The sequence below is a fragment of the Ranitomeya variabilis genome, chromosome 7 (assembly GCF_051348905.1).
Source record: "Ranitomeya variabilis isolate aRanVar5 chromosome 7, aRanVar5.hap1, whole genome shotgun sequence".
In the NCBI taxonomy this organism is placed as follows: Eukaryota; Metazoa; Chordata; class Amphibia; order Anura; family Dendrobatidae; genus Ranitomeya; species Ranitomeya variabilis.
The window spans coordinates 61,798,003-61,822,020 of NC_135238.1; the positions used below are offsets into that span (position 1 = coordinate 61,798,003).

A 24,018-nucleotide genomic window follows, 5' to 3' on the forward strand; every position below is an offset into this window, starting at 1 on the left:
AATACCATCCCTACAGTCAAGCATGGTGGTGGCAGCATCATACTGTGGGGCTGTTTCTCAGCCAAGGGGCCTGGCCACCTGGTCCGCATCCATGGGAAGACGGATAGCACGGCCTACCTGGAGATTTTGGCCAAGAACCTCCGCTCCTCCATCAAGGATCTTAAGATGGGTCGTCATTTCATCTTCCAACAAGACAACGACCCAAAGCACACAGCCAAGAAAACCAAGGCCTGGTTCAAGAGGCAAAAAATCAAGGTGTTGCAGTGGCCTAGTCAGTCTCCTGACCTTAACCCAATTGAAAACTTGTGGAAGGAGCTCAAGATTAAAGTCCACATGAGACACCCAAAGAACCTAGATAACTTGGAGAAGATCTGCATGGAGGAGTGGGCCAAGCTAACTCCAGAGACCTGTGCCGGCCTGATCAGGTCTTATAAAAGACGATTATTAGCTGTAATTGCAAACAAAGGTTATTCCACAAAATATTAAACCTAGGGGTTGAATAATAATTGACCCACACTTTTATGTTTAAAATTTATAAAAATTTAACTGAGCAACAAAACTTTTTGGTTTGTAAGATTTATGCATCTGTTAATAAATCCTGCTCTTGTTTGAAGTTTGAAGGCTCTAACTTATTTGCATCTTATTAAACCTGCTAAATCTGCAGGGGGTTGAATACTACTTTTAGGCACTGTATATATACGAATGTAGCTCTTTTCTTTCACAAGCAATATCTTAACATGGCCAGTCCGTTCCTCCATTACCGAGAGATCATCGTTTGGATTGATATGCAAATTAAGATGAAGAGCTATGGTAGATCTGAAACCTCTGTCACTCCAGCTCTATTCCCCACCCAGCGTCGCCTCCCCCTGCCTGACTGACAGCGTCAATGTTATGTGACTTCAGGCAAAGGAGCCTTCTCTCAATCAGGAGGTGCTGAATAGAAGGAATAGAGCTGGAGTGACAGAGGCTTTAGATCTATCATAGCTCTTCAGCCTCATTTGAATATCAACTTAAACCCTGATTTCTCAGCAGCAGAGGCTCGGACTGGCCATGTAATGGTATTGCAAGACTTGTCTTTGAATGAATTACATGCACATATCAATAGTTTGGGGTGTGAAATCCTGCTGAGAGATTCTCTTTAAATATATATTCACCATGATTGGTAAGTAGAACCCGATAGTACAGATACATTTGTAGGAAGCAGCCATTTAGGTATGAGCGCCCTATGAACAACACATACAGGAAAAGGGTGTCTAACTAAAGCTCGTAAGTTATACCTATGCTTTTCTATAGGGATTGTACATAGTGATGAGCGAATATACTCGTTACTCGAGATTTCTCGAGCACGCTCGGGGGTCCTCCGAGTATTTTTTAGTGCTCGGAGATTTAGTTTTTCTTGCATCAGCTGAATGATTTACATCTGTTAGCCAGCATAAGTACATGTGGGGGTTGCCTGGTTGCTAGGGAATCCCCACATGTAATCAAGCTGGCTAATAGCTGTAAATCATTCAGCTGCGGCGATGAAAACTAAATCTCTGAGCACGAAAAAATACTCGGAGGTCACCCGAGAGCATGCTCGAGAAATCTCGAGTAATGAGTATACTCGCTCATCACTAATTGTACATGAAGAAAAATCACAACAAACCACCTTACCAACTCCAGGTCAGAATATCAATGCATTAGATGGATGCATGAGACCCCCATGATAAAAAAGGGGTAGCACAGGTGAAAAATACTAACGAAACAACCACTCACTAACCTACCAATCATGGAGGGAGTGGTTGCCTAGAATTAACAATGCACACAGATGAGGTTTTCATAGCGCACCAGTCACACAGGTACGTGTGATGCACAGGGTCTGGCTTACAGCCTATTGATGATGCCCATAATATAAGATCAGGTGGGCGGCCCAGCACTATATAAGTGCACCCCACAAGGCAGACGCCCAAATTCACCCAACCAACACTAAAGGGCCTGGCTGCATACTGCAAAAAAATAAAAAAATGTGCAATAAAAACTGATATATAAATTATAATACATGAGGTATTGGTTGATATTTTGTCCAGAATACGCAAGCTTGCAACCCACGTCAAGGGTCCTCAGACTTTTGCACCTGTGCTGCCTTCTGCCTTTATCATGGGGGTCTCCTGCATTCTGCTAGTGCTTTGATGACACGATCTGGGGTGGGTAAAGTGTTTTTTTTGTGTGTGTTATTTTTTTTTTTAAATGTATGTCTGGAGGGATTGTAGATAAGCTTCAGTTTTGTATTTTTGCACCTTGCCGCTATGTACACTCTCTAGGTAGGTTTTACGTTGGTGATGCAATGTACATATGTATGGAAAAAGGGATTGTTGAATAACTGTCGCAGTACAGTACATAAGTAACAGTCGTATTGACTTTTTTTTTTTCTTGAATTTGTGATAATAGATTAGTGAAGAAGTGAACTTTCTTCAGAAAAACGAACACGTGACCTTTAGGTACAAGATAACACATAATCTGGAAACACTAAAAAAGTTCCTGCTTGAAGATAAAATGGAAATTAGGGTAAGTTATTTCCTATTATAGACCAGCAATATATCCTATATTATGTATTAATAGGTCATTGTTTCCAGTAGGGGGCAGTAGCGAGTCATCTATTATGTGGCATGACATTAACTTATTATTATTATTTTTTTGCTAATAAAAGAAAGTTTACAGTCAGTCTTCACTAAAGTCTTCTTATAATACATGGACACGCTAATCATCGTGACTGTAAGTGCTTGAGATTTTCCAAAATATTCCTGTAATCACTTGACACTACATATACCCGGAATATAGACCGTCTATACACGCAATGCTAAGAAATTAGGTTTTCCCCAAATTTCCTAAAAGTTCCTACACTTCAGTTACTCATAATGGCATCTGGTCACATTTCTCAGAACTATTCGGTCTTCGTGAACACTTGAAAGTTCCCAAAACCTTTGGCTAATATTATTTGTATCCAATAAGTCAGTGGTTTATTATTTCAAGGAAAAACCTTGTCACTTGGGTTCTCACTAATACAGAACTTTATTTTATTCTTAGGCTGATATAGAACTTGAAGAAAATAGAAATATGAGTCTTGCCACTTACTATGGACCCCACAGCCTAAACGCCACGGTGCGAATAAAGAGCAATGAGACAAGCTGTAATCTGACCTCGGCGGTGCGGCACAACTGGCCCTGGCTGCTGCGCAACGGAGTCTCTGCCTCAATACAGGTGATGTATCGAGATGTATAGAAAGGTTTATATTTGTATACCGTGGCATATCTGACCTAACGTCTAGGTACACCTTCAGTAGGTGTCTTGTTCAGCCAACAGCCATTTCTCCTGACCCCTCGCTCCCGTGCACATGCACGTTGGGTTCAGAAGAGCATGTGTTCTACTGGGGAGAGGGGAGTAAGCTGCGGCCAGTCACCTCTGGTCTCGTCTTATGTGACTTGTGATGTAAATGGACAGTGGACACCTTAATCTTGATTTGAAGGGAACCTAGCAGCTGATACAAGATGCCCAAACCATGGGCAATATGTATCAAAAACTGGCTACATGATTTCAGCCATATATGTTTGACTATGAAAAGCGGAAGCATTGCAGAGAATAACAAAGTTTAGAAGCCACTGGGTACTAAACTAGTCGGAAAGGAGGGTCTCCAGCTGCTTCTTCCCACCTGCTCCTCATGAGTGACAGTTCTCTCCCTTTGTTAGTGTATAGGGAGAGAACTGTCAGTAGCCGCCTTTCTGACTAGTCTCCCATTCAGTTTGTTTCCCGGTGGCTTTTTAAGTGTATTTTTTTCTGAAACTCCGCAGCATTTCAGAATCAAACACACCCGCCTAATATCTTACAGCCAGTGCCTGAGACATGCTCATCATGGATCGTTTACCTTGTATCCGCTGTCAGGTTCTCTTTAAGACAAAGGCAACCCTAGTAATGCATCATGAACAAAGGAAAAAGCTATTAAACACAACCGACTTAAAAAAAAATAATAGTGCCCCCCCCCAAAACTAAATTCTTGCTTGTGTCATTTTTAGCTGCAAGAGCTACATGCAAACACTTCCAAATACTGAAGATCGGTTGTTTCCATTCATGTGGAGAAGTGTTTGCCTTCTCTTTCTTGAATTGATTTATATTAGAATCAAGGGATGGATTTTAAAGGGAATCTGTCTGCAGGTTTTTGCAATGTAATCTGAAGACTGCATGCTGTAAGGGTTAAAATACAGATTTCAGTGATGCCTCTCTTATTAAGCTCCTCACGTTGTTTACTTGTAATTAATGCTTTAACACCATGACCTTATTGTTACTGGACACGCCCCCTCCTGTGATAAGCACCTCACTGTCTATGGACATTGTACATACAAAGCCTGGTGTGGGCGGGGTTAGCTTCCTCAGCTCTGCTTTATGCTATATGGAAAAACTCTGATTGTGTCAGAACGGCTGCACCTAGTAAACTAAGTGACACATTGTTGGATTCAGGGTCTCTTTGTCTACATCATGCTGATCTCAGATGAGGTAGCAAAAACCTGCTAATAGATTCCCTTTAATCATTAACTGTCCATATATCATCTGTCCAAAACTTACCAGTTTAATATGGAGACTGGTTTTAGTCAGAAAATCCTACAGGTGACTGCACTTATATTCATTGCATCGCCCAATTGTGCAAGTTTCAGACCACAGACAAGAAACTATCTGCTGTCTGTAATTAGAGATGAGCAAACCCGTTTGGATTCTGTTCCGAATACGATCGGAATCGAATATTGTTTTTGCAATATTCGCCGAACGTAATTAGAATCAATGGGAGTAGAAATTTCCGAATATGTTCAGAACCGATCATCAAACATAAATTTGGCACGAATAGTGTTCGAATATGGCAAAATCTGATTCGAGGACAAAAACCAAACAAATTTGCTCATCTTTATCTGTGATCTCATCCTGTCTGGGAATTGAAACTCTCACACAATTATGATGCAAGTTCATGAATGTATGATGACAAGTACCCATTTACTTCAGTAGGAGCTGAGATGCAGTACCCGAGATTGTACTGTACGGGGAATGGAGCTGTGGTATACGGCCTCCATACACTGTGTACTACCGTATATATCCCTTGATTCCAACTAAGCAGAAGAAAAGATACTTTACTTCTTCCATCACTGGTTGTCTTCATAGTCAGTTTGGAGGTGCACCTGTCCATAACGCAATGAGGGATACAAGGAATGCTTCAAGTATTAGCTGATTTTTTTAAAGGGAACCTGTCATCAGCCTTTCCCCATATAAAGTTGGGCCCGCATCTGTAAGCTTTCTGTTACCACATTCTAGAATGATCTATATATGTCCCCAATCTGCTCTGCATGGCGCAAAAAAGACCTTTATTATACTAAAAGATGACACGGTCCAGTCCAATGGGCATCTCTGGTCTTGTTCTGGCATCTCCTCACTTCTTTGGATCGCCGTCCTCCTTCCCTGTTCACGTGGATGATGCATCCTACTTCATCCACACAGTGTCCTCCATTGAGCTCCTGCCCAGGCGTCCTTCGTTCTGCCCTGCCGAGGACAGAGCAGTGTATTGTAATGCGCATGCACCGGCTTTACCTAACGGTCACCGGCGCTCTTTGCCCTTTCCCTGCGCATGCTCAGGAGTGTGGTGGAGGACACTTTGTGGATGATGTTGGATACATCATCCACCTGAACCAGGGAAGGAGTACGGTGATTGTAAGAAGAGGAGACACCGGATCAACACCAAAGACACCCATCAGAACATCTGTGGGTATAATAAAAGCTTTTTTTTGTGCCCTCCATAAGGAGAGCATACCAGAATGCCATAACAGAGGCTTATAGGTGATGGCTGTAGGTTCCCATTACCGTAATTCTGAAGCCTGATCATGAAAGCAATGAAATGACGGATATTTCTCTTTAGAGTTCACTGGACATACAAGCAAGCAATGGCAAGCAGGCGGTATCTGTGGAGGCCACAACATCGCAGAATACTTTTATGTGCTCCGCGGCTTCTCTGACCGAACCAAAGAATAACACGATCCTCTTGAAGAGTGCCCATAACATCGACTCTTTTCTGAAATACGGATTTCCCAAAGTAATCCATCTGATAGGAATTTTGGCTAAAGAAGGTGTGTAGGTTAATAGGAGAATGGCTGCACTCCACTGATGGAGGAATTGATTTAGACCATAGTGAAATGAGACCATTTAGTGTTGTCTTTACCAATTTATATACGTCCAATGAGAAGAATGGACTGATGGACATGGACCTGTAAAATGTATTGAATGCACCGTATAATTGTGACTTTATATTAGTCTTGCTCTGAGGTTGGGGGGCCCATAGTAAAGAAAAAAAAAAGGTATGACCATTAAAAAAAATGATTAATATTTTTAAAATAGTTTCAAAGATTTAAGGTTGAAAGAATATGCAAGTCCATCGAGACTCACTTGCTGTATAAGTCTCATATGTTGATCCAGAGGAAGGCAAAAACCCCACGAGGCAGATGCTAATCGCCCCATATTAGGGGAAAAATTCTTTCCGAACTCCAAATATGTCAATCCGACTAGTTCCTTGGATTGACGCCCCATCACAGAATCTAGCACCCATGACCTGTAATGTTATATTTTTTTCTCCGAGGCACTGTTATTCATTCAAGTAAATTATTATGTGTAATATATTTTCATATATAAAATATATTAAAGAAAATGTTATTTCCTTTGGACAGATTTTTCAAAATGAGACCCCTTACTGGTGCTGATTGACTCTACACCCATAAACATCAGAAGGACTTGATGATTGTTTGCCTCCATCTCCTTCCGATTATCCTTAGGGTATTCCTTTCATATTTGCCTGTAGGACCCTTGCTTTGGCAATCCTCGCATGGGTTCCCACTACCCATTCCAATAAGGAAATTATTCAATATGGTGTAGGCCCCTGTACCTAAAAAACCCACCAAATTCTCCACCTTCTCCATTTTGACAGTCCGTGAAATATGGACCGAGACGGATGTCACCAGGGTGCCGTCCGATTTATTTCACGGGCCCATTGACTTGCACTGCCATTTTTCATCCTACCCTCAATATTGGACTCACCTCCACGATTTTCTGTGGACCAACATGTAAATGGCCCAATAGACTATCACAGGTGAAAAGCACTCGTACGTGAAAATCGCAAGTCTGAATGAGCCCTTGAGAAAAACTGCGCAGGGGAAACGCCAGCGCCTCTTTATGTCACTGATCATGTTCTTGTTTTTACCTCTCTAGGAAATAAAGTCAATGGTACCATGGATCTAATATCTGATAAGAAAAAATTAAGGGTCGAATTAACTTCCTTTATGGATCTAAGTCATAACTTTGGCATTGCTGCAGGAGTGAAGCAGTCGGTGCCTACGCTGGTCGCCTGGTCAGTGCCAAACTCAATGCAGGTAATTCATTGACTGCCGAATGTGCCACTAACATAAATGGATTCTGCATGGACCGCTATGTACGAGACACATACATAGCCACACATGGTGCTCAAATAAACACCACCGTCACGTTTTTTCGTGTTTTTTGTCCTCTTCTTCTTCCCGGAGCCATAACCGGTTTACTTTTTGGTCCACATAACCATATAATGGCTATTTTTTGTGAGACGAGTTGTACTTTTGAATGACACCATGACAGCGGAGAGAAATTGTGAAACAAAATGCTATTCTGACACTGTTTTGGGGAATTCATTTACAGTGTATGTTTTACGGTAAAAATGACCTCGGAATATGTTTCTTCTCATCAGTACACTTACGGAGATACCAAACATGTCCAGTTTTTTTTATTATTTTAGTGATGAAAAAAAAATCAGAAGTTTGCAAAAAAAAAAAAAAAAGGTTTTGGGTCCTGTCGCCATTTCCCGAGACCCGTAATTTTTTTTATTTTTCAGGCTATGGAGCTGTATGATGGCTTATGTTTTGCGGGACAAGACGTTTTTAATGATGCCATTTTGGGATAGACATGACATTTTGATCACTTGTTACAGCTTTTTTTATGAAAAAAACCCAAAATGTAATTTTGGCATTGTTTTTTTTTTCCATTTACGCCGTTTACCGATCGGGTTAATTATTTTTATATTTTGATAGATCGGACTTTTCTGAATGCGGCGATACCACATATGTGTATTTTCATTTAATATATTTAATGGGAGGGGAATGTGGGTGATTTCAACTTTTGTGTATTTGGGGTTTTTTTTCATATTCTTTCATTTTTTTAAAAAATTTTTCCTGTTCCTGTTTGGTCCCCTTAGGGGACTTGAACCTGCGATTATCTGATCGCTTGTGCTATAGATAGCGATGCCACAGTATTGCTGTATACAGCAAAAATTGAAGCCACAGGCAGGGTTTCAAAGGAGCGCCATAATGACAGGCACAGGGGTCCTAAGCAGACCCCTGGCTGTCATAGCAACCCATCAGTGATCCGCGATCACAACATCAGAGTGCCGAAAGGTGCATGGAATGACTCGCACCCATGCAGGCGCCTGTTAAATGCCGCTATCTGAGTTTGACAGAGGCATTTAACAGGTTAACAATTGTGGGTGGAGCTATCTTCCAGCCGCGATGGTTAGAGGCAGGTTCTGGCTGTAACACACAGCCATGATCTGCCGAGTATGGGGTGAGCACACTCCATACACCCACTACAGACTTGCGCCGTACATGTACGGCGGATGTCGTGAAGGGAATAATATCCGTACAATATAGCACATAATGCCCGCCATACAGCTGGTCACATATCGTACACTGGATACTAACACTTCTGTCTTTTTATTCAGGTCCTGATGCAAGCAGTTTTAACAAGCACAGATATTGGTGGCGCCCTGATGCTTCACAGCGATAAGGGCAGCAACATTTCACTGTCGGCTAATGTCAGATCCCACCAGCAGAGGTCAGTGTTTTCATTCTGGGCTTAGAGTGGCACCAGCCAATGTTAGCGGACATGGCTGACAGTACCAGCCCACTGCTGTAGTTTATTCTTCCTGTTGATGCGTCTGTTATTGGAAATTCAAAAGGGAATAATAGTTCCTAATGCAATAAGTCATTTTCTATTTTGCTTGCAGATGTTTTAAAAAAATGAACATCAGAGTTTATTTCCCAAACTGCTTCGTAATCTTATCATCGTAGTAGTAGTCAAATGTGAAGGAAATCAAAATTTAATTTTTTGGAGGGATAACAGATGACTTTAGGTTTTTTTTTAAATTCATTTGGACAACAGATAAAAAAGTTTTATTTTCTCCATATTTTACTGTTGAAACATCTACAGCCACAACCCATATAACAGGGCCTGATCACGCTGATCGCACACCGATCAGGCTCCGTATAGAGTTTGACCAGAGTGTGATACGATTTTGTCGGATGTGGAGAAGTTAATAAAAAAAAAAAGTTTCCGCATCTTTTCCATCTATTCTGTCTGTAAAAACTGGACCGCACTCAGATGTCGTCCAATGTTTTCCATGGACTCATAGCCATGAGTGGGCGAGTGCCATGCGATATCGGAGGAAAATCATGCATGCTGCGATTTTTGTCCTCGGACTGACTCGGTACAAGGAAAAAAATCTAAAATGTGCACAGCCCCATAGAATAACATGGGGACAAGTGCTATCCATCAAAGATGGCTACAGTGTTATACAGTCCTCTGCACGAGCCCTAAGAAGCAGCAATATGACAGGAGCATGCAGATTGGAAGAAAACATCACTAAATTGCACTAAATGTAAAAACTTGTTAAAAAACGAGAAACAGCAAAATCCCTGGCTCCCTGTGTAGTATTATCTGGTTGTAAGTCCACATTCAGCAGTGGAGTGCTGTAATATAGCCGAGTCTCCTATGACTGTAGTCTATGTACTGTTTATATACTTTGGTGGCGTATTTGTCTCCTAGATTTCTAGTTGATCTGTTCCACCTCATACTTCCCATATTTACCGACTTCTTTTCCTTTTCCTTATCTTTATTTGCTACCTGGACTCTTTAATCTAATGTTTCTTATGAATTCCACTCATGTACCTTTAAAGAGGATATCTGGGACTTTAGAAAGAAAAGTAATGTAGTTGCTAATAGAGGCAACTACCTGTCTGTTGTATTCAGCGCCGGTCATTGACCGCTCCTGCTGGAGATTCAGCTGCTCCCTGTCAACTAAGCAGCCGCTTCTCTTCCTGTTGACGGGGGAGGGGGCTACTGACATCATGCTGATTGACAGCTGGTTCTCCGCTGCCTTACTGGGGGAAGCCATTTTCAGAGACCTGTAGCGTCTCCATTTTTTGTGATCTCGGGTTGGGTGAGAGCTTAATCTTTGCTCACCAAGCGTACGTTTTTATTGATACCACTTTGGTGTATATACAATCTTTTGATCACCCATTATTGCATTTTATTGCAAAAAAACGTAATTCTGGGTTTTGAATTTTTTTCTCATTACCCCATTTAATGATTTGGTTATTTTTTTTTTTTTATTGATCGGGCGATTCTGAATGCAGAGATACCAAATATGTGTATGTATGATTTTTTTTATTGTTTTATTTTGAATGGGATGAATAGGGGGGTGATTTGAACTTTAACCCCTTCCCGACATGTGACGGTATAGTACGTCACATGTCGGGACCCCCGCTTTGATGTGCGCTCCGGCGGTGAGCGCACATCAAAGTCGCGACATGTCAGCTGTTTCTTACAGCTGACATGTGCGCGCAATAGCGGCGGGTGAAATCGCGATCACCCGCCGCTATTAACTAGTTAAATGCCGCTGTCAAACACAGACAGCGGCATTTAACTACCGCATCCGGCCGTGCGGCCGGATATGAGCGCATCGCCGACCCCCGTCACATGATCGGGGGTCGGCGATGCATCAGGACAGTAACCATAGAGGTCCTTGAGACCTCTATGGTTACTGATTGCCGGTGGCTGTGAGCGCCCCCCTGTGGTCGGCGCTCACAGCACACCTGCAATTCTGCTGTGTAGCAGCGATCTTATGATCACTGCTGCATAGCAGAGCCGATCGGGCTGTGCCTGCTTCTAGCCTCCCTTGGAGGCTATTGAAGCATGGCAAAAGTAAAAAAAAAAAGTTTTTAAAAATGTGAAAAAAAAAAAAAAAACATAAAAGTTTAAATCACCCCCCTTTCGCCCCAATCAAAATAAATCAATAAAAAAAGCGCCCAACCTACACATATTTGGTATCGCCGCGTTCAGAATCGCCCGATCTATCAATAAAAAAAAAGCATTAACCTGATCGCAAAACGGCGTAACGAGAAAAAAAATCGGAACGCCAGAATTACGTTTTTTTGGTCGCCACGGCATTGCATTAAAATGCAATAACGGGCGATCAAAAGAACGTGTCTGCACCAAAATGCTATCATTAAAAACGCCAGCTCGGCATGCAAAAAATAAGCCCTCACCTGACCCCAGATCACGAAAAATGGAGACGCTACGAGTATCGGAAAATGGCGCAATTTTGTTTTGTTTTGTTTTTTGCAAAGTTTGGAATTTTTTTTCACCACTTAGGTGAAAAATAACCTAGTCATGTTAGGTGTCTATGAACTCGTACTGACCTGGAGAATCATAATGGCAGGTCAGTTTTAGCATTTAGTGAACCTAGCAAAATAGGCAAGCAAAAAACAAGTGTGCGATTGCACTTTTTTTGCAATTTCACTGCACTTGGAATTTTTTTCCCGTTTTCTAGTACACGACATGCTAAAACCAATGATGTCGTTGAAAAGTACAACTCGTCCCGCAAAAAATAAGCCCTCACATGGCCATATTGACGGAAAAATAAAAAAGTTATGGCTCTGGGAAGGAGGGGAGCGAAAAACGAAAACGGAAAAACGGAAAAAGCTCCGGGGGTGAAGGGGTTAATATTTTTTTAATTTTTTTATTATTTTTAAAAATACCTTTTTTTTTAACTTTTTGTATGCTTCAATAGTTTCCATGGAAGTCTAGAAGCTGCAGTTGTCTGATCATCTCTGCTACATACAGGAAATGATCAGTTCAGCAGTCTGCTGTCTGGCTGTCACTACTCTCACCAACTGCCTTTCCCTCCAGACCACAATGTATATATAGGGGAGCCATCCTTAAGCAGGATCAGAGCTCCCCCTTCTGGCCTGGAGTGTGAACATGTTGTGTGCTTTGTGATTACCTGATAAAAGGAGTCCTTCATCGCTTCCAAGCGTGACATCACTCTCCCCGTGAGGAAAGCAATGCCACTGTGACAACCAGGACCCTGGGAAACATATGGGCTCAGCCCCGGAGCCCACATCAAAGGGAGAGATTATGATGTGGGCGTATAAATATGTCCAATTTCGGAAAGGGGTTAATATGAAAGTTTTGCATTGAAATAAGGTTGGAAATGAAGGCTCCTTATTCTGCTAACTATTTTGCATCTTTGAGCCAAAGCTAGATGTACAAACTAAAGAGATTGTCCACTACTTTAACATTGACGACCTATTCTTAAGATAGATCAACAGTGTCTGATTGATGGAGGTGTGACAACCGGCAAACTGCCCCCCGCCGATCAGCTCTCCTCAGTGCTGGCAGCTGCTGGAAGTGCTCAGTTACAGAGCTGCTCTGTCTACTGATAGTGGCCACGTTCGGGTACTGCACATCCGCCCTCTATTGATTTGAACAATAATAATATGTCTCATAATGTCCCACAGATTACAAAGAAAATGTTTATTCAAAAGAAAAAGAGATATTAGCTTCTCATGAAATCACAATGCTCTGACTTTCCCTGTAATCTTTCCATATTAATCCTCTAACCTCTCCTGTTTTCTGTTCCTTTCTATCTTCTCAGTAAATGTTTGCAAATGTGTGAAAAAGTGTTTGCCCCCTTCCTGATTTCCTATTCTTTTGCATGTTTGTGACACTTAAAGGTTTCAGATCACCAAACAAATTTAAATATTACACAAAGATAACACAAGTAATCACAAAATGCAGTTTTTAAATGAAGGTCTTTATTATTAAGGGAAAAAGAAATCCAAACCTACAGGGCCCTGTGTGAAAAGTGATTGCCCCCCTCCTCCCCTTAAAACATAAATTAACTGTGGCTTATCACATCCTTGGGAAGCTGAGTTAAAATTCACTAGCCAACCCAGGCCTGATTACTGCCACACCTGTTCTCAATCAAGAAATCACTTCAATAGGACCTGTCTGACAAAGTGAAGTAGACCAAAAGATCCTCAAAAGCTAGACATCATGCCACTATCCAAAAAAATTCTGGAACAAATGAGAAACAAAGTATTTGAGATCTACCAGACTGGAAAAGGTTATAAAGACATTTCTAAAGCATTGGGACTCCAGCGAACCACAGTGAGAGCCATTATCCACAAATGGCGAAAGCATGGAACAGTTGTGAACCTTTCCGGAGTGGACAGCCAACCAAAATTACCTCAAAAGCACAGCAATAATTCATCCAAGAGGTAAAAAAAGACCCCACAACAACATCCAATGAACTTCAGGCCTCACTTTCCTCAGTTAAGTTCAGTATTCATGGCTCCACCATAAGAGAGAAACTGGGGAAAAATGGCCTGCATGGCAGAGTTTCAAGATGAAAACCATTGCTGAGCAATAAGAACATAAAGGCTCTTCTCAGTTTTGCCAGAAAACATCTTGATGATTCTCAAGACCTTTGGAAGAATACTCTGTGGACTAATGAGACAAAGGTTGAACTTTTTGAAAGGTGTATGTCCCATTACATCTGGTGTAGATGTAACACAGCATTTCAGAAAAGGAACATCATACCAACAGTAAAATATGGTGGTGTAGTGTGATGGTCAGGGTCTGTTTGCTGTTCTTATTTTAATGTGCACATTGCAGATTCAGTCTGAAAGTAGCAAAGCCACACAGTGAGCTTAATTCCTTCTGATTATCATAGAATTCCTGACATAAATATATTCTACCCACAGCATCTAGAGGTTGATATTTCCCGGAGGTATAGGGTGACAAAAAGAAAATATATCAGATGGCCAGAAGTGTGTGCATTAACATTAGCACCACATAGTGATTTGTAATCTTTTGCTGTCTCAGGATGACACCTGTCCAAGAACAGTTCTATTGGGTCTACCGCAGTTACATTGAATTCCTTTTACATGTTGTTCCTGTGAAGTTCATGCAACAATAGCCTAGTGGTGAAGCATTCATATCCACAAGATCGCAAACTATGTTCAGATGCATCATAAACTACTCAGCTCCAAACCGACAGTGTTGACCAAAGAACTATAAGGGCATGTGCACATTATATCTTCTCCAGGCTGATTTCCCCTGGAACCTACGTGGAAAGCTCTAAAAAGAACACCAAAAAGGAATGAGAATTTGCATTGCAATGCCAAAACAACTTGCTGTGCATATGTTCCGTCTTATTTCACTTCCCTTACCCTCTTCAGGCATCGAAAGCTGTGAAGCTGCTAAAAGAAGTGACCTGGCCATTCTTAAGGCGGCTTCCACCACTGTTTTATAAATGACTAGTGTTGAGCATTCCGATACCGCAAGTATCGGGTATCGGCCGATATTTGCTGTATCGGAATTCCGATACCGAGATCCGATACTTTTGTGGTATCGGGTATCGGTATCGAAACAACATTAATGTGTAAAATAAAGAATTAAAATAAAAAATATTGCTATACTCACCTCTCCGACGCAGCCTGGACCTCACCGAGGGAACCGGCAGCGTTGTTTGCTTAAAATGCGCGCTTTTCCTTCCTTCCGTGACGTCACGGCTTCTGATTGGTCGCGTGCCGCCCATGTGGCCGCGACGCGACCAATCACAGCAAGCCGTGACGTAATTTTCAGGTCCTTCTAGGCATTCAGTATTTTAAAATTACGTTCCGGCTTTGTGATTGGTCGCGTCGCGGTCACATGGGCGACGCGACCAATCACAAGCCGTGACGTCACGGGAGGCAGGAGACGCGCGCATTTTAAAATGCGCGCGTCTCCTGCCTCCCGTGACGTCACGGCTTGTGATTGGTCGCGTCGCCCATGTGACCGCGACGCGACCAATCACAAAGCCGGAACGTAATTTTAAAATACTGAATGCCTAGAAGGACCTGAAAATTACATCACGGCTTGCTGTGATTGGTCGCGTCGCGGCCACATGGGCGGCACGAGACCAATCAGAAGCCGTGACGTCACGGAAGGAAGGAAAAGCGCGCATTTTAAGCAAACAACGCTGCCGGTTCCCTCGGTGAGGTCCAGGCTGCGTCGGAGAGGTGAGTATAGCAATATTTTTTATTTTAGTTCTTTATTTTACACAGTAATATGGATCCCAGGGCCTGAAGGAGAGTTTCCTCTCCTTCAGACCCTGGGAACCATCAGGGATACCGTCCGATACTTGAGTCCCATTAACTTGTATTGGTATCGGGTATCGGTATCGGATTAGATCCGATACTTTGCCGGTATCGGCCGATACTTTCCGATACCGATACTTTCAAGTATCGGACGGTATCGCTCAACACTATAAATGACATTTAAACATTAAAAAGCTACCTGCAAAAATGGTGCAACAGACGTCAAACAAAATGGTTAAGAAAAAACACTGCCAGCTGTCATGATCTGTACTTTTGCCCTGTCCTGTATTTGAATCATATGTATTTTCTTGTGCTTTGAGTCAATCTGTAACAAAATGTCTCCTTCCCCCAATACTTGCAGCCCTAAGCTATAATGTAATTAAGCTTTGTCAACATCACTAGGAAGGAATAGCCATTGTTCCTCACAGCAGGTGGCTAGTCAAATGTACATATTACTTAGACTATGTGGAGCTGACCAAAATAGAATCTTCTGGTGAACTCAACCATTGAACAGAAGATGTGACCCCTACCCCCTTCATGGGCGGATCCCAGGAGCTCAGACAATCCATTCTTATGTTGAGATCAGATGTGAGTTGATGCTGGAAGGAGAAGGAGTGGGGATTCTTAGCTGAGGCAAGACCCTACGTTCATCTGTGACTGCGGAAGCGAGACTTGAGCTGAGGCCATATCTCGTCATTCGTGAGATTGTTTGGGATCTCTTGGACTCGTGTGGACTATAATTTTGTTAGCTGGCACAAGGATTATCGGGAGGTGCCCCCGAACCTGTTCCGTTGGACTAATTGTGGACTCTGTAGATCTACCTGCCTGTGTTGTTCCAGCGTTCTTGATAATAAATCTGTGGAATCATCCCTTGGCCTGTTGTCCCTTCTTGCTCTGCCGTACACCCCGTCACAAACTGGTGGCAAGCAGCGGGATCAGAGCAGAAGGAATGGAGGACAATGGCCCAACGTCTGGAACCAGCACCGCAGAGTACAAGAACTGGACTTTGGGGAGCCTACAATCAAAGGCCCGTGAAGTAGGAGTCCGTTTTAAAGGACTCTCCAAGGAGCAGCTAATTGAGGCTTTGTAAGGAGTTCGCCTGCAAGATGACGCTGAGGAGGGATCCTCACAGCAAATGGAGGAAAGACTGCAGCCGGAGGTAAATACCCACAAAAGTCAGTGGGTTATATGGTACGAGGAGGAGTTGGCATTGCTGGGAGAGGAGCTCACCATCGCCGATAAGAAGGAGGCCATTCACAGAGCTCAGGAGAGGCAGAGGGAGGCCATTCACAGAGCCGAGGAGAGAGAGAGGGAGGCCATTCACAGAGCCGAGGAGAGAGAGAGGGAGGCCATTCACAGAGCCGAGGACAGAGCTCAGGAGATGGCATTGCTGGAGAGGCAGATCGCTTTGGAAGCAGCTAGAAGCTCCAGACAGACTGTAACCCCAGCACCCACCATGAGGGAACTCCCCAGAGTGTCCCGCAAAGACTTCAAGCCGTTTAATGAGGCTTCAGGCGACATTGAGGATTTCTTCCAGGACTTTGAGCATCAGTGTCGATTAATGGAAGTCCCGGACAGGGAGCGAGTCCGACATCTGGTGGGGCTCTTAGAGGGTGGAGCTGCCGCAGCCTATAGAGCTATGGGCCCTCGAGAGAACTGTGAGTATGCGGAGATTAAACTGACTATTCTTGAACATTATGCTGTGACGCCAGACACTTACAGGACTCAGTTCCGTACTTTAGCCTGCAATGAGGAAGTGTCTTTCAAGATGTATGCCCACAGACTCAAACAAATATGTAATCGCTGGCTGGAAGCAGAGGAGGCCTTAACCTGGGAGACCTTTCTCCAGGTTATCCTAAAAGAGCAGTTTTACTTCCAGTGCCCTGCTGAGATCCGGGAATGGGTGCGTGAGAGGAGACCAGCGACAGTGGAAGAAGCTGCATCTCTCGCTGATGAGGCTCTCACCATCAAGCCTCAGTGGAGGGTTCTGTTAGAGGATCGAGAGACACCTACCAGCTCCACAACACCGGTGGCCCCCAGTTCTTCTGTCCCCATTGTTCCCCGTTCCTCTAAGCCACCACCTCATGCTGATACCCGTGTAAATGTGCCTCCAGTTGCTTCTACTGCATTTTCTGGAATACGACGAGGAGAGGAAGTAGCAGAGCGCAGGTGTTATGGTTGTGGGCATCCGGGGCATCTGCAGGCCTCATGCCCAGCCAGCCCATGGAGGAGTCGTCCTCAAACCCCTACCGCACCTTCAGGTGGGAGCCGGCCTCCAGGTTCCCTTACCCCTCGCCCAAGAGGACGCCTTGGATGGAGTGAGACCCAGCACAGATGCTATCGATGTGGGCAGCCGGGGCATCTGCAAGCCTCCTGCCCAGCTGTTCAAATGAGGATTGATCCTGTACCCAGTCGTATTATTAATTATGTACAGCCAAGTGCCATGGAGGAAGACGTGTCACCACTACGTGAGGACTGGCCTAGTGCCTCACCCACCCATGTTGCACCCCTAGGAGTTTATGGGGTGCGACCTGCAGCTATGATGACGTCTGCTCATCGAAGTAAGCACTTGCAGGAGGTCGTGCTGGATGGACAGAGACTTATTGGATTTTGTGACTCGGGGGCTTTCCTCACACTGGCTGATCCCCGAGTGGTTCGGCCTGAGGCAATCCATAGAGGACCTGGGATTGTTATTGAACTGGCTGGTGGACATTGGAGGACTATTCCCACAGCCACTGTGGATCTGAACTTTGGTTTTGGGGTCAGGCGATGTTTGGTTGGGGTGATGGGAGGTCTGCCTGCAGATGTTCTCCTGGGCAATGATGTGGGAGAGCTACAATGCCAATTCGTGGCTGCATGAAGCCACATGTAAGTTACGCTCTGCCTGTGTGTACTTAACCAGCGACCTGTAGAGGTCCCTAGTACATACACAAATTGGGAGGGGAAGGGATTGTCATGATCTGTACTTTTGCCCTGTCCTGTATTTGAATCATATGTATTTTCTTGTGCTTTGAGTCAATCTGTAACAAAATGTCTCCTTCCCCCAATACTTGCAGCCCTAAGCTATAATGTAATTAAGCTTTGTCAACATCACTAGGAAGGAATAGCCATTGTTCCTCACAGCAGGTGGCTAGTCAAATGTACATATTACTTAGACTATGTGGAGCTGACCAAAATAGAATCTTCTGGTGAACTCAACCATTGAACAGAAGATGTGACCCCTACCCCCTTCATGGGCGGATCCCAGGAGCTCAGACAATCCATTCTTATGTTGAGATCAGATGTGAGTTGATGCTGGAAGGAGAAGGAGTGGGGATTCTTAGCTGAGGCAAGACCCTACGTTCATCTGTGACTGCGGAAGCGAGACTTGAGCTGAGGCCATATCTCGTCATTCGTGAGATTGTTTGGGATCTCTTGGACTCGTGTGGACTATAATTTTGTTAGCTGGCACAAGGATTATCGGGAGGTGCCCCCGAACCTGTTCCGTTGGACTAATTGTGGACTCTGTAGATCTACCTGCCTGTGTTGTTCCAGCGTTCTTGATAATAAATCTGTGGAATCATCCCTTGGCCTGTTGTCCCTTCTTGCTCTGCCGTACACCCCGTCACACCAGCATCCTCATCAAGCATCTTTTTCTTCAAAAACAGTGCAGGTACCCCCCGGTGACCATACTCTTGGATCATTTTGGATTACATTTCCATTACCAAACAGCTTGACAAAGCTGACATCACTATGTGCAATACTAAGCATTGTCTGCAGTGACATGCAAAGCTCACCATTTTCCATTATTTTACATTTGTTGTATGTCAGCTCAGTACATCCTGCCTAAGTTCAAAGTACCATTTTTTTCTCTTGTGATAACAGATGTTAATCCCCGCTTCCATGTTGCATCAGATAGTGGCATGTATGGGGCAATAAAAGTAACTGACACTTAAAAGAGTTGTCAACTATTTGAGCAACCTGTCATGACTCAGGTGACCTGGGATCAGGGGCTCCTTCCCTGTCCCTAACACCAGGGGGCTCTCTAGCTTGCCCTATTCCCCGAGATACTTCTGAAGGTGAAGATGCCGGGGCCTCCACCCTTACCTTATCTCCTGAATAAGCCCTCTGTTTCCTTCCCACACCCAGGAAAGAGGGGAGCTGCCATGCACCGCAGTACACCAAACAGATGAACAAGGCAACACAAACAATGGTAACTGAAAATACCAGGCATACAAATATTCACTCACATATAGCAGAGGAATGTATTGGGGAGTGTAGGAAGAGGAAAAAACAAAATAAGAGGAGGGAAAGGAATTATCACACTTACAAACCCATGCAAGAGTCACAGATAACTCCTCGAAACTCCTTCCCATATAAACACCTCCTCCAAGCCATGCAGCATAAGCTAGCTCTGACGATGTGTTTCAATCAAGACCGAGGTTATATAGGGGTAGGAGAGGCTAACCGAGCTCTGCTGAGAGCTTAGACTCCCAGAGCTCCCAACATGGCCGATTAACCCGTGTTCTGCCAAAAGAAATTAACACCATTTAAAAAGAAGGTGAAGTGCTTCTTTTCAGCGCAGGAGTAGGAGCAATCAGACTCTGCAGTCTTCTGGCTCCTATCTGTTGCGGTAACCCCGTGACACAACCCCTTTTCAATTCCTATGTTTCCCCCCAGTAAAATAATAACACTTATACTCACAGTGTCGGCACTGGCTCTCCCAGGGCTCATGTGACATCGCTATGTCATTCAATCCCTGCAGCCAATCAGCGGTGGCTTCACTCTGCTACAGACATAATTGACATCTGGAGCAGAAGCCTTCACTTCCTCTGGATTGATTTGTCTGAGGGAAGGGAGAGTGAAGCTATCGCCGATTGGTCTCATGGATTGTGTGACACAATAATGTCACGAGAGCCAGTGCTGATACCACTGGAACAGCACTGGCATCGGAGGTGAGTATAAGTGTTATTATTTTACTGGGGAAAAACATAGGGATTCAGAAGGAGTTGAGTTGTGGATAACCCCTTTAAATATGCCTTTGTTTCTGCCACTAGAATTTCAGCCCCAATGGATATAGTTTTAAGGGAAAAAAATATTTATTTTCTTAGTTAGTTGGTCAGGAATTGTAGTGTTTACTTGTTTTAACAAATAGTAAATTATCATCTTACTAAATTGTGATACATATGTTACATATGACGAATGTAAAAAATACGAAATAACTTTGCAAAACATTTTTGATAAAATATCTAGCACTAACTAGCCTCCTCATCAAGAGATCATTGATAATGTAATGATGCCTGCTTTTAGCTTAATGCATCTTGAAATTGTAATGATTGAGGCACCATTATCTATATGTTGTAGTTTATCTTTACTTTGCACTGCTGTAAGTTACCAATTGTTCCTACAAAACTAAAATCTAAAACTACAATTCCTGTATAGACCTATGTGTCTCCATGGTTATGAGTATGTTGTCTGTAATCATGGAAACAGATGTCCACGTAGTAACATCAGACACATAACATAATGGTGCTTTACTCAAACTATTTTTAAACTTCCTTGTTTATTTTTAGGCAAGAGGAAAAAATTCAAAGATGTTAAAAAGGACATACCCCGTGAACTTTTCCACATTTTTTTTGCATTACACCCACAAACTTAAATGTATTTTATGTACGTGCAGTTGTATTTCCACCTGAGCCAATAATTTGTAGGACCAACTTTTGCGACAAGTCTATTGGGCTGGGACAAGTCTATTGGGCTGGGACCACCAGCTTTGCACCATTAGAGGCTGAAATTTTCAGATTCTCAATGGGATTTGGGTTTGGACTGTGACTTGGCCATTCACACACATGCATATGTCCTGCTGGAAATTGAACCTACGCCCCAGTCCCAAGTCTTATATAGCCTCTAACAGGTTTTCCTCCAGGATTGCACTGTATTCAGCTCTATCCATCTTCCCATCACCTCTGATCAGCTTTCCTGATCCTGCTGAAGTATATCATCACCACAGCATGTTGCTGCTACCACCATGTTTGACGGTGGGGATGGTCTTTTCAGCTTGAGGTGCAGTGTTTGCTTTTCAGCACATAGAGCACATTGCATTTAGTCCCCAAAATTTCTACTTTGTTCTCATCTGACCAGACCACATTTTTCCACATGCTAGCTGTGTCCCCTGCATGGCTTTTTGCAAACTGCAAACAAGACTTCTTATGGCTTGCTTTAAAAACTGGCTTCCTTCTTGCCATTTTTTTTACAAAGCCAGATTTATGAAGTATAAGATTAATAGTTGTCCTTTGGACTGATTGTCACACCTGAGCTGTGGATCTCTGGGGCTCCCCCAGAGTGACCATGGGTCTCTTGGCTGCTTGTTTAATTAGTGATCTCCTTGCTTGGGATTTCATTTTGGGGGACGGTCATGCCTTGGTAGGTTTGCAGTTGTGCCAGACTCCTTCCATTTTCAGATGATGGATTGAACAGTGCCATATATGATGTTCAGAGCTTGAAATATTTTTTTTATAACCTAACCCTGCTTACTCTTCTTCACAACTTTATCCCTGACCTGTCTCATGTGTTCCTTGGTTTTCATGACTCTGTTTGATCCCTAATGTTCTCAAACAAACCTTTGAGTCCTCTACAGAACAGCTGTAGTTATACTGAGAATAAATTACACCCAGGTGGACTCAGCTTACTAATTATTTGACTTTTGGAGGCAATTTGATTTTATTTAAGAGTATCAGACCACAGGGGGCTCAATAAAAATACACTTCACAATTTTCAGATTTTTAAAATATTTAGAAAGCCATGCATCATTTCCTTTACAATTCACAAATTCTTGCTACTTATTGTTGGTATATCACATAAAATACCAATAAAATACATTTAAAGTTTAAATTTGTGTGTGGGTGAAACGTGAAAACATGTTGAAAAGTTAACGAGGTATGAATACTTTTTCAAGGCACTGTATAGATAGCTAAAGTGGGCTTTTTCATTGCATTTCCCAACATTGAAAATAAAAAATCAAGAAGGAAAAGTTGTGAAATTATGGAAATTAAAGGACGGACAGACATTTTATAATGGTATGAAAATGATGAAAAAAAATTCCCATTTTCCAGTACACTGTATGGTAAATTTAATGGTGTTATTCAAAAGTACAGCTCGTCCCTCAAAAATCAAGCCCTGATACTGCTAAATTGACGGAAAAATAAAAAAATTATGGTTCTGAGAAGAAGGGCAGTTAAAAAACGAAAAAAACAAAATCGCAAGTTGGTGAATGGGTTTTATTTCCATACTTTCATTATGTGCATATAATTAACATGTCTATCGATCCTGTGATTTCCTTTACTCCACGACTTTCCCTACTTGGTGCTGTAATTTCAATATTGAGGAGTGTATTTTTGTCGTTTTCAGTCATTCTTGTTATCTCTATTGTTTTCTTTTTCTATTAAGTGATATAATCTAATGTGATGTATTATTATAATATTATTCATTATTTGGATGCTTTTTTTTGCCATTCAGTGAAGAACTAATTGTGAAAACAGCACACAGTGTTCCTGCCTTGCAAAATTACATCCCGACCTCCAGCACCTTCATCACAAGGGTAAGCATCTAGATGTCTAGTGATGAGTGACGATATTCGGACGACACACTTTATTTTTACAAATTCAGGTCTATATTGCAGTATTGTGGGATTCATAGTAGTTACTGCTGTCAGTATGTGTTTGGAGTGTGGGAGGAAACTTGAGAACCCAAAAGGAAACCCACGCAAACACGAGGAGGACATACAAGCTCCTTGTAGATGTTTTCCTTGGTGGGATTTGGACCCAGTGTGTGGCCATTTTTCCATCAGTGTAACTCATGCAAAAAAACTGTAAATGGCTAATTTTATTTCCGCACTAGTCTGAAAAAAAAAGTGCATGTGAAAGGGTCCGTAAGACATAATGGGTATGCGTTCTTTCCATTAAAAATACAGAAAACGTACATAAACGTACAGCGGAATGAAGCCCAAGGTTTCGTTAGGAACTTTCTTTGCTCTTTCCATAAAATAGAACAGAAAATACAGTACTGCAGCTATTTTTTTCCTGTGAAATGATGGACATTGTGGTGGATTCTTGGCATTTGGTATTAGTCAGTAGGGCTTGTAAGACCACCATTGGGGGTGACAGATCTTGCAGTGCCATTATTTTCATCACTCTCTTTATAAAAGAAAACAAGAAAGTGAACAAATCCTCATAATGTGGTTAAAGCTAGAATTCTGAAGGTACCTAGAAGCCATACGGAAAGATGCTCCTGAATTGTTATATCATGGGGAGCATTTGCTGAAACAAACATGTCTGACGAGCCAACACGTCATCCTTTAACCTCTTGCCGATGTGGCCAATTTCTGGTTTTGCGTTATGTTTTTTTCCTCCCCTTCTTCCCAGAGTCATAACTCTTTTATTTTTCTATCTACATAGATGTATGAGGAGGGCTGTTTTTTTGTGGGATGAGTTGTACTTTTGAATTGCACCATTTTACCACATAATGTACTGGAAACCGGAAACAAATTCTAAGTGTGGTGAAATTGTGGAAAAAAAACGCAATTTTGACATTATGTTTTGAGAAGTGTTTTTACGGCGTACATTTTGTGGTAAAAATTACCTTGCAGTATGATTCTCCTCATCAGTACGATTACAGCGATGACAAACATGTCAAGTTTTTTTTATTATTTTAGTGGTGGAAAAAAAATCAGACGTTTTAGATAACATTTTTTCGGGGG

The 24,018-nt window shown here is 42.6% G+C and overlaps 1 protein-coding gene across 1 annotated transcript in view; it reads left to right on the forward strand.

Annotated features, from left to right (window-relative positions):
• The window catches only part of LOC143786017 (uncharacterized), a 376,109-nt gene that overhangs the window by 213,143 nt on the left and 138,948 nt on the right, over positions 1-24,018 (forward strand). Inside the window, exons 48-53 of the mRNA XM_077275186.1 lie at positions 2,428-2,544; positions 3,064-3,237; positions 5,927-6,134; positions 7,267-7,427; positions 8,801-8,913; positions 22,779-22,860. Coding sequence (XP_077131301.1) covers positions 2,428-2,544; positions 3,064-3,237; positions 5,927-6,134; positions 7,267-7,427; positions 8,801-8,913; positions 22,779-22,860 — 855 coding nt within the window. The remainder of the gene's footprint in view (positions 1-2,427; positions 2,545-3,063; positions 3,238-5,926; positions 6,135-7,266; positions 7,428-8,800; positions 8,914-22,778; positions 22,861-24,018) is intronic.